The 12,209-nt window shown below is 42.4% G+C and overlaps 1 protein-coding gene across 7 annotated transcripts in view; it reads right to left on the bottom strand.

The window, feature by feature from the left end:
* The window catches only part of LOC146862954 (uncharacterized), a 376,918-nt gene that overhangs the window by 230,698 nt on the left and 134,011 nt on the right, over positions 1–12,209 (bottom strand). For all 7 annotated transcript variants that reach the window (XM_085642327.1, XM_085642326.1, XM_085642324.1 and 4 more), the window contains exons 3-6: positions 7,177–7,573; positions 5,923–5,987; positions 3,524–3,577; positions 2,672–2,854 (exon numbers count right to left, since the gene is read on the bottom strand). In XM_085642327.1, coding sequence (XP_085498453.1) covers positions 2,672–2,854; positions 3,524–3,577; positions 5,923–5,987; positions 7,177–7,573 — 699 coding nt within the window. The remainder of the gene's footprint in view (positions 1–2,671; positions 2,855–3,523; positions 3,578–5,922; positions 5,988–7,176; positions 7,574–12,209) is intronic.

Consider the following 12,209-nt stretch of genomic DNA (forward strand, 5'->3'; position numbering starts at 1 on the left):
TCCTGTCAAGTGGAATACCTCATTGGAAGACCACCTACAAGCACCATCTCATATTTTCAGACCTTGCTCTCTCCTGTAGACCTACTGGTGGAAAATGGCCACAGCCACACTGTGTCGGCCGTATGGTACTAGGGAGAAGCTTTGCCTTTTGGATATGTTGCCTTTGAAAGTCAGTGACTGGATCCACATATCAATGCCAATGATGCAGGTGAAGATATGAGAAATGGACTAATGCCCCGATTACTTACTGGTAACCTTCATTACTCTGAGTTCTACTCTTTCTCGTCACAGTGCTTATATATGTGAGGTGATTCCTCCTCACCCTAAGACAGATGACCTGCTAGTCCATAACTGGGAATAAGGCTTTTTCTTTTGTCAATCTTGCCCTTTTCCCATGTTTACATATTCTGGCCCGCCGCCTTTACCCATTAAATCAGGTGGACCCATAGGCCCCACTTGTCCAATACCAAGCACCATAACCAACCCAGACCAACCATGCACTTACAAATGCCTGGCAGAAACCCACAGAGGAAGAAACCTGAAGTGATGGTGGGTGATAATGAGATTGTTAAGTGGTGTTATTTAATGAGGACTAATGTGCTATCTGTCTCAGGATGAGTATGCATGAACTGTAGAGAGGAAGACGGCCAAGGAGGCAACTTAACACTACACAACTTGTTGACTTGGCAGAAAAGAACTTGAAAGCCAGAGAACAATATCAACAAAAAAGAAACTTTAGCCAATGTCGAGAAAGCAGGAAGGCAGGTCTGCCATCGAATAATGCATAAAACTTGAATAAGGATTATTATCTGATGTGAGAGAGGAAGAACGCACGAATAAGAATTTACAGCAAACAAAACATATGATATATGACAAAAGTAAAAAAAAAAACAAGTAGATTCAAATGAACAAATATATGTAAAATGGGTGTGCTTAGGAAGCCTGAATTAAAAAAAAATCTAAATTAAATTAACTAGATACAAATTCTTATTCCAATCATGCAGCTTCTTCTTTCAGGTCCAGCCAATGCACAAAAAAAGCGTTTGAAGCCAAGTAAGTATTATTCCAAGTTTGGCTTGATGTAGTGATCATTCAAACACCGAGATTATTCTCAAAGATTTCAGTATAATGCAGGAGCCAAGGCATGATATTTCAAAGCAAACTTATTTTTTATTCTTTACAAAATCAATTTGTGCAGATGGGATTTGGCACCATTCTGCATAATGTAGCAGATACCACTGAAGATACATTCACTCTACACCTGCATTTTTATGGGATACCTCTAGCCAGAAAAGCATCACTAAAAGAGAGCAGAACAATAATTTTTCTAATTCCTGATGAAGTCCCTGTTAGAGATGAAACACGTTGGCTGGGCTGCTGTTGGATTTTGTAAAGAATAAATAATAAGTTCGCTTTGAAATACCATGCCTTGGCTCCTGAATTATATTAAAATCTATGAGAAGAATCTCATAGCATTTGGACTGACATTGTATTGAGCTAATTTAAATTTAGATTAAAAAGAATTGAGACTTCTCAAGCACTTCCTTTTTATATATATTTATTCATTTGAATTTATTGATTCCGAGCAGTAGAACCCTTAGAAGGTTGAGTGTGATTGTATTTATACTATGGAAATAATGCCTGTGTGACCGGGTAGAGCCAATACTGCTCTTGTTGGATGCTTTTTTTTCAGATAATAGATCATTAGAAGAAGATGGCAGGGAAACACCTTGCCAGTGTTTTATCCCGGCACTGTTGACTGTATGTGGAATTTCTACAGCGTGAATCTAGCTAAAGGCATTAGAACATTGTACAGAGTGAAAGGCAGGGATCGCGTATACCAGTGACTGGTCTTTGGACTGTTACTGCATCATGAGCTAGCTCGCATGTGGACTGTTAATGCATTATAATTCAATGTTCTATAAAGAGGCACACCTTTAATTCTTTCCTGAATTGGATCAGGATTGAGGGCTCCTCATGGATAGGAGGATTTTGTTCCAGATCCTGGGGTAATAGATGAAAAAGGCCAGTTGCCTTAGTTGTTTTCTTAATTTTTTTCTTTTTCACACTTCTTGGTGTGAGTTTCCGTGTGATTCGGGAATGGGGAGTGTGTAGTTTTGGGTGATGCTCATAATTATATTTTACTTTGTAGTTTGGAACTGATGTTCTTGCCCACTGTAGTCATTGTATATCATAGCGCCTAACTATTGACAGTAAGACATGTGTTTTGGTGCTAGACCACATCCTAAGAGAAACTGGAAGAAGAACATTTACGTGATCTCGTATAGAGCTCGCAGCCAAAAAGCATGCGACAAAATATTGCATTTGTAGGTGTATTTTCAAGGCGGTATCAAATGCATGACCCTGCTTCCACCTTATGCAAGAAAACCCTTCTGCGTGATGCAATTAGACCTATGCAAGAGTCTGCTATATATATATCAATTGCAATTCTACATGAGGGGCCTACTAGGTGCTTGACATAGAGTGGAGATTTGCCACAGACGTCAAATACCCTTTTGAAATCATCCATCATGCATTGTCCCATTTCAGGGCAGACAGGCAATCTGTGCATAGACCTTCATGTTCTACTTGGTCAGGAGGTCATAACAAGCATTTTGACTTCCCACAGCTAAAATCTGGCCACCTCAGACATAGGAAAGCCATTTCGTACCTGGTGGGTGCCGACTGTTGAATGAAATCCCCCCGGCCCAGGGGGACCTCCTGGCCCAGATGGACCTGGTGGTCCAGCCGCTCCTGGTCCTCCCTGAGGCCCAGGGACCTCAGCCTGTCCTCTCTCGCCGTCAGGCCCGGGGTAGCCATCGAGGCCGGGTGGCCCTCTCTCGCCACGCTCTCCCTGTGGGAAGGATGATTCACTGTCATTTCTTGCGTGAAATTTCTGCCACGCGCGAAAGATAAAACTGAGGTATCCATGAGACACAAAAAATTATGATCATTTCCGTATTTCTGCAGAATGAACTACAGCGCAGACACGCCCATGCATGTGTTGTCATTTCTAACCAGGAGGCTGAGCTTCTTTCTAATACCTAAATATTCTGTCTGCCCCTTCGCCATCCCTCGATCCTCAATGATTCTCATACAGTCTGCCCCTTCCTCCAAACGTCTACATGTCCATATAGTGGCTGTTTTTCTGAAAAAGAGGCCAGGGTTTGGATGTGCACGTATGAGAATGTAGATGTACCCTCCCAGGTGTATTGAAGCTGCCCCTTTAGGGCCGCAAACAGGTCAGAATTTCAGGACGTGCACATGAATATTCATGAGATTACATGCATAAACAATGAATCCAAAATAAAATCACCTACAGGGGGGTTATCCTGAAACTGAGCATTTGCCACACTCTCAGACACGGTCTGCTTTGTCAAAAGCACCCCAGCAGTTTTATAACTCGTTTAATGAATTAATGTATTTAGTCATTAATAAAAATCCAGCATTGTTTTCAGCAGGGTCTGTTAATTCAAAGCGTGGTCAGAAGAGAATAGAAGAAAAACACACCCTAGTCACTCACCTTTGGCCCCGGTGGGCCAGGGATGGCCGGACACCAACACTCGGACACATTAACCTGGGCAGAAAAGTAGAGTTAATGAACTCATCCGCGTCCCACCACAGAACCAATGGCAAACCTTCACTTTGTCATGTTCCAACCGTACAATGGTCTCAAAATCAATATTTCACGTGGCTACGGGGTTAATTCATTAATATGACATCATTCATGTGAAGTATGAATTACATCCAACAGGAGACCTTGCTTCAGGCTGGTTTACTGCCTTTCGGATAATTACAACATTATCATCTTCGTGAAAGGTGAACAAAACCAGGTTTCAGGCCCACATTAAGCTGAACTTTGCAGGCAGCACTTCCAAAATCTCTGACTTCCTCAGACCCAATCAAAAATGTTTTTATATAAAACTCTACTATCATAACTACACAATTAGATATGTTTATCTCTTTTCTACTACAGAAAACAAAGCGGTGCAGTGCAATATTTCTCCTACTCTTTTCAATAAACAGGTCCTTATTTGCATTATTTGCAACTGCACCAAAATAAATATCTAATATGAAAAATACACAATTGGTAACATGTAAAATGGTTCTTTGTTGCAATCCCTAGCGTCTGGTGACATTTTCAAAGCACTCGGCCCTCGGCCTCCTGGTTAATGGTTGACATGGGTGCCCATTACGCATTGTGTATGGTGCTGGTGTGCCTCCTGGTAAATGGCTGACATGGGTACCCATTACGCATTGTGTATGGTGCTGGTGTGCCTCCTGGTGAATGGCTGACATGGGTACCCATTACGCATTGTGTATGGTGCTGGTGTGCCTCCTGGTCAATGGTTGACATGGGTACCCATTACGCATTGTGTATGGTGCTGGTGTGCCTCCTGGTCAATGGTTGACATGGGTACCCATTACGCATTGTGTATGGTGCTGGTGTGCCTCCTGGTGAATGGTTGACATGGGTACCCATTGCGCATTGTGCTGGTGTGCCTCCTGGTCAATGGTTGACACGGGTATCCATTACGCATTGTGTATGGTGCTGGTGTGCCTCCTGGTGAATGGTTGACATGGGTACCCATTACGCATTGTGTATGGTGCTGGTGTGGCTCCTGGTCAATGGTTGACACGGGTACCCATTACGCATTGTGTATGGTGCTGGTGTGCCTCCTGGTGAATGGTTGACATGGGTACCCATTACGCATTGTGTATGGTGCTGGTGTGCCTCCTGGTTAATGGTTGACATGGGTACCCATTACGCATTGTGTATGGTGCTGGTGTGATATTGTTGCCATGGCTTCACTAACACATAGCTCACCACGTGTAAACATTCTCTGCAAGGATAAAACATATTTCACAATAATGAATGCTGTTGTTCCATGTTGTACATGTTATACCTTACATACGAATTACTAATCAGAAACTCTTCCCATATATTTGAATGTTTTTACTTTGTGTATGCATTTCCCCTGCTTGTACTGTCTTCCATATAGAGGGTCTCCTGTCTTAAAGGGGCAGTGACACCATAGGAGGGCTGGAACTGCAGTCCTCGAATATCAAGCAACAGAAACGCAAGTTAAAGGTTCCAGTTCCTTTAACTTTGCACCAAAATACAAAGAAAAGGTTTTAATTTGATATTTCGCTGGCTTTATTGATCTAAAGACTGCTGTTCATGTTCTCCTCGGATGTCACTCTCGCCAATTCAGGGATTTATACAAGTTCATAAAATAGATAAGAGTTTATGTAAAAAAAAAAATGGTTAAAAAAGCAACAAGCATTGACAAAGTTAATAGGTCTGGCTCATCCCTGGACGCCCTTTTTGGGTGCCCAGCTCCCAGATACCCCTAGGTGAGGCGGAGATGTGTTATATAAATGATGATTAATTGATTGATTGATTGGGCAGGTGATACGCTATATAAAACATTTCATTCATTCATTCACACACAAGATATTGTCCTTTTTAGAATGCACCTGAAACAAAACTAAAAAGCAGCAAAAGAAAGAAACATTCCTCTACCCATAAATCTAAACATGGCGCATTCCTGCTTTTTTTTTCTAAAGTCACCCTTGAATATAATTGTAATAGAACAGTATGAATGGGTCCTAACAGGCAAATAGATATAACAACCCTTTTTAATTTTACAACACCTAATTATATCATACTTCACACACCATAATACCACTCTTCAAACTGTACAACTCCTTTTTGCATAGTACTATCACTATCCCACTGTGTCACAGTGGCCCACTATACAGCCACCACCATGCCGTATGCGAACAACCCTACAATTGTCATACCTCTTCCACACGATACTATACCCCATAATACTACCCTCAAACTCCACTGCTTCCACTTACACAGTACTGTCCCACTATACCACTACCTATCATTGCAGAGTAGCAGGAAGTTACCTCTGTCCTTGGAGATGTCTGACGAGTCCTGGGATGAGGAAATATCACCACTGGCGCGTGGGCCTCTTCGACATCAGAGAAAATAAAATTGCAATTTGTGGTTATTTTAATATCTTTTAACATATTATTTATGTATGCAGGTTGGTCACAGTACACATATCCTGAGACAAAACACAGCATCTGCCTTTCTGGGATCAAGATGCACTAAAATCTGTAATCAGTGAGTGTTCCCAGCTGACATCCCCGGAAGACGTTTATATATAACACGAGACACCCATCACCCATGGCCCCTTGGCTTGCCTTGTACAAGCTGATGAAAGACTAGGTGACCAACCATGGATTGAGCTTCAAAGGTTCCCAGTGGTACCACTTCCTGTGCTCCCCATTAACCAGGCAGCTGGGTAAGTGGAGGTGCTGTGGTTGCTGTGGCAGTCCTCACTTCCGTTTCCGGGTCACAGTCTTTGAGCAGCCTCTTTTTGACCTTCCACAGTTTATATTGCTTCCCCCCCTTGCCCTAGCTCCGGTTTTTGTTATTGCCAGGAAGTGTGTAGTAAACTACTTCTCTACTATTCCCCATTGTACCATGACATCATAGAATGCCTGAGTGCCCCTCTGTGCTTAGAGTGTCAGTTGGTCATCTCAGGCTGAGCAGCTGGGAGCCTGCTCCTGGTGGGGCTGCATCTGTACCTTCTATCTTCTCCTGCTCACCTATCCTAGAACCAAGCTACAATAAAGGATTATTCTATCTATACAGCTGGACGGTGCATCTTCCTTTACTACCAAGTGCAACCAATATATTACGTCACCACCATATTGTGTTCATGCTCATGGATTGTTTTTAGGTTTGTCAGTGGCTTGTACTTTTCGCCTGATCCAGAGAACCTAGGTCTCAGCTGCTCAGTTTGCCCAGGTGCTCAAGTAGCATGGCACCGAACAAGAGAATATGATCATAGAGACTGGATTTTTTTTTAATGAAAGCTGATTTAGTGGAATAAATCAAACCCCTGTGGCCGGTTCCCAGGTCTCACTCGATCTCGCCTTCATTGTCAGACATGTCCGACTCTTAAGGATTTTCTGCCAACCGTGTGACGAGAAAAGCTTTTGTGAGCCTCCCTCTTGCATTAAAGTCATATATGGCTTTTCCTTTCACTTGATCATATAGCTCTTCACAAAAACTAGTTCTGTTGGGTCTTGTGTTCAACAACTATTGTGATGTCAAATGCAATGCTGTGGGCATCAGTGAGATATTGTTACCTTTAGTCATGTCACTTCTGCCTTCCATTCTGTCATCCTGGCTTGAGTTGCCCGGTGGGTTTCTCGGTGTAGTCCGTGGGGCACCAGTTACTTTTGACTGCATGCTGGCTGGTACTGCAGGCCCAGTTGCACGAGTTCTTGGTGGATCATCTTTCACACTCCCCTGTCTGGTTGCTGCTTCTTCTTTGGCCACTGCCTGTGTGTTTGAGACAATTTCTACTTCTCTAGCTGATGTAGAGTATGAAACCTCTACTGCTCTTTCTCGGGTGGTTTCTGCTTCTTCTTCCACTTTTGTCCGCGTTGTCGCTGCCGCCTCTTCAGTTCTTGCTTGTCTTGTGGATGTTGTCATTTGATTTTCGTTTATCTTTAGGGTGGTTTGTCCTCCAACCAGCTCTGCCTGGTGGGTGAGTCACATGGCATTAATTAAATATATACATAGCATTCTTATACTCACCAAACCATCTGAGAGCTCTGGTCTGGACAGGAGAAAAGTAAAAAAAAGAAATGTACAGACAAGCACTCTTAGTATAACAGGATTATAAAATATCTTTGAAATATAGTAATCCTTTCCACTTATCCGAGTTGAACTCGAAATTCATTCATGACCAGGATCCCCAGTACCATGAATACTTTTTCCCCACCATGGCCAAACCTCAAAGGTAATAACAAAATGAGTATCTGACCCTCGGAATGAGATGGGCAACCCAAATTGCCCAACTTAAGGGGGCGTAGCAGGTAGTGAATCGCCTGGGGGTCTCCCTCAAAAGGTCACCACCTGTAAGAACCTTTAAATTGAGTGCTTGATTTTATGTTATGCTAGAGAGGGCATAATCTGAACCTTATAAGTGTTTTGCCTCTCTCTCCTCTTTTTGTGTATGTGACAAATTAAAAGGTGGCACAATTTGAGCCTGACCATCTATACAATTCGCATAAGCTGGTTTATCTTGGAATCTTATTTCTCTGGTAGTTGGTTTGCAGTTGAGTCTAGATCCTTAAACTCCAGCAACACAATTCATTTTTTTTATATAAAACTGAAATTCAATCTAACGCTCAGGGCATCCTTGAAACAAGATCAAATGTCTTTAAGCCACCAGTATCTTCACATTGCCCTTATGAGACCATGGTAACAATGAGATTAATTTTTTGGGTACCAAACATAGGGACTGTTCTAAAAGACTAACCAAAAATTGACGAGGCCACCTGTGACCCAGTGTAGCAAGGTGCCTTCCTAAAACTTCATAACAGGCAGTAGTTGACGCTTTGTAGAAGTTTATTTACCAAGCGAAGATCCCATCCAACATCACAACTGTTGTCTCCCGTCACAGCTCTAACACCCCTCTATGCCTCCTAGATTTCAGACTGACCTCACTGTATTCTATTCCCTTGTCAATGGCCCTAAGCATACATATTTCAGCTCCTATATTAAACCCAGCCTCTAACCAAGGTGAAAAGATAAGCTTGAGTATGGCAGCCCTAAGCCACTTAATAAATAGGTCACTGCCCAGAGCTCATGGACTTCCTGGTCCTTGATTTCATTACAAGACCGGAGGCTACCATTATGTATTATTCCTTTAATGCGACTTCAAGCAGCCATTTTAAAGTTAATACAAAGCAAAGTTCTAGAATAGAAAACTCATATGTTACAATGGCAACAAGGCTTGATAGATCTGCCTCTTTTAAATGCGGCTTCAAGCAGATAAGTCCTGTTTTTCATTACTCTCTATGATTTCTTGTCCTGTTACATTTGTATTGCATTTTGAATCTTAAAAATACCTTATATTATGCCATAACATTTCCTGCTAACATTGTTGCTTTCTGTTTAACATTATTACTTTACTGTTTATTAATATTTTGGGCTACTTGTATTCCCAACATACCTTGGCGCTCCTGTTGCGTCCACTGAGCCTTCTACACCCTTTCGGAAGAGAAACCCCACTCTTCCTTTCCACTTTCTGCTTTTCTTTCACCTTTTTCCTGTGACCGCAAGACTTTACAAGTCGTTGCGGCCCGGGCATGGCCATCTTCACGCTCCAATTTACGGAGTGTGGGCCGCACCAGGATACCTTTGTTCTCCGGTCCCCTTCGGTTCCTTCTGTTGGCCCCTACCGGCGTCTCCGCTTTTCAGGCCTTCAAAACCTAGGGTCTCTCCTACCTTAGAGGAGAGACCCTTAGTAAGCACAGAATGACACCCTACGCTTCCCTAACAAAACGTGCGTAGGCGAGGTGTCCTGAGGGCATCTTCCTTCAATGTTTTTAACACGTTGCCTAGCAACACATACGCGTACAGCATACAGCTGATCGCTTGCGCTGTCTCTTGACGGTTGAGACACTGCCGATCAGCTAAGTTAGATTTCATCGTTTGGGAAAGAGATTGGGCTAAAACATTAATACTACTACATTAATAGATTTAATTTACATATTAATACTATTTTGAAGACTGCATTAATAGAATTACCTATTAATCTTTACCAAGCAGTATATATTATCTAATCAAGCGACTAAACGCTTGGAGCATTCATTTTATTCCACTATTTACCCAAATACCTATCTTTAACTCCCTTACCCGGGAGTTAATCGGTGTTAACACCTTTTATTCAACTTTTACTATGTCTGGCGTTAAATCAGATGATTCGCAAGCCCAGGCCCCTACTCCCAACCCTAATGAGGAGATTATCAAAAACATGATACAAAAAGAAATGCACTCATGCATGAGGCAGACTATAGGTCACATTGTTGCGGTAAAGAGATCCCTATCTGAATCTACCAACCCCACTGTCCACATTGACGATTTAACTAAATGTGGGAGCAAAAGATTAAGAAAAAACAACAATTCAGAAAAGGAGAACACATTAAGCACACTGGGAGGTCCAAGCACTTCGAACTTATTGGGAGGCTTATGCACCTCATACCCTAAAAGAGGAGTAAGAGCCTCAAACACTAAGGGAGGCCTACGCTCCCCAAAAACATCAGGTGTCCATAGCGGCACAACCTATCCGGACGCCCTAAGCGGTTCACTTTATACAAGTGCTCTATCTGACCCCCACTTAATTGATGATGATCAAGGAACAACCAAATCCTTGGACGAATACATCCTTGACCAGGATCATAATGATCCCGATTTTGCTTTCTCAGAGGATGAACTCCCCTCTTCCTCTAAGGAAATAATTATTGATCCCTTAGGTGAGGAAATGTTCTCCCCTTATAACATTCAACGCCAGAGGAGCTCCCAATGGTGGCCTCAAAACCATGTGGCCAAATTTATCAAGAGGTGGATAAGAAACCCTCTTGATAGAGATACAAGGAATATCCTTAAAGCCAAATGCCAAAAACCAATGGTTCAAGATAAAATTTGTCTCACTTCAAACTTGGACCCAGAACTTATTAAGTTCTTATTTAAACTGGGTTGGGACCCTAGGAAGGGGATGGAGCGCTCCCTCAAAACCTGCCTAGACCGCATGCTCGATATGGTAGGTCCCTTGGGCAGAATTATTGATTTAATCGAAGAGAGTCACATTAACGGCTCTTCACCAAACATGATTTTTTGAGGGGTTGGAGCCAGAGAACACTAATAATCCTACACAACAATTAACACAGAAAGAAGGAAAGTTGTTTTATCTAAAATTGACACTAAACTCTGTGACATGGCTGAAAAGGAACCCTCTGTCAACCCAAACGTACTTCTTTTTGGGGAGGAAATGATCAAGGGTCTAGGCAAATATGTGGCAACATTCACTGCACTGGATAAGGTGCAAACTAACATAAGCAGAGTTTTTAACCCTTAGTGTTTTTGCCAGGGACCGCAGAACGGGTCACTCTGCCGGCCACCCCTACCATGACATTTCTACAGACAACGGGGTTTCAGTCGTCCCTACCAGACCAATCCCTCCTTCTACCCTCAAAGAGGAAGACCCTTCTGTTCAAGAGGCTTCAGAGCCAGAGGTCAAAACTCTTACAATACTCCAAGTAAGTACCGTTTCACCTCATCCTTCCTTTTCAACGGGGAAAGTGGGGGGTCTCCTAAAACAGTTTTTAAATACCTGGAAACAAATTACACAAGATACTTGGGTTCTACAGACTGTCCAGGGTTTCAAAATAGATTTTATAGAAAAACCCAAACAAGTTACAACACCCAGAGTGTTAAATCTGACCCAAGAACAATCTTCTATTGTAGCAGATGAAATAAACTCTATGTTGGTGAAAGAAGCGATTGTAGAGGTCTCCTGGGAATGTCTAAATTTCCTGAGCAATATTTTTCTGGTGGAGAAGGACAAAGGGTGTAGGCCGGTAATAAATCTCAGAGAACTGAACAAACCTCTCACCTACAGACATTTCAAGATGGAAGGTATTTGTCTCCTCAGGGACATGCTTTTAGAAAAAAGACTGGTTAGTGAAACTAGACCTAAAGGATGCCTACTTTACAATTCCAACGGCGCCAAAATCCCAGTCCTTTCTCCAATTTGCATGGAACAATCACCTATACCAGTTCCAAGCTTTTCCCTTCGGTCTATCCTCTGCCCCCTGGTGTTTCACCAAAGTCATGAAGCCAATTGCCTCAGTTTTGAGGGAAACAGATATCCCCTTATAATTTCTCTAGACGATGTTCTCCTCATGTCTCAAAACCATTCTCAAATTCTGAAAGACTTGAATACTACCGTAAACTTAATAGAGAGTATAGGTTTTATTATAAACAAAGAAAAATCAATCATGACTTCCTCGAGGTCTTTAGACTTCCTGGGCTTCACAGTATACACCGTGAAGACTATGCTGTTACTTCCCTCAAAAAAGATATCCAAGATTCGAAAAGAGATACGTCATTTTCTGAAACTTGATCTGTTAACCTTAAGAGAACTAGCCAGAGAACTAGCCAGACTCCTGGGCCTCCTCTCATCGTCAATCCATGCAATTTTCCCAGGCCCTGTTACACTGTCAGGCCCTTGAAAGGCTGAAAGTCAGAGCTCTCCAATTCAGCCTTTGGCACGGAGACAAAATTCACCTAGATTCAGAAGCCAAGACAGAACTGACCTGGTGGTTAG

The sequence above is a fragment of the Triturus cristatus genome, chromosome 2_2, assembly GCF_964204655.1.
Source record: "Triturus cristatus chromosome 2_2, aTriCri1.1, whole genome shotgun sequence".
Taxonomy (NCBI): domain Eukaryota; kingdom Metazoa; phylum Chordata; class Amphibia; order Caudata; family Salamandridae; genus Triturus; species Triturus cristatus.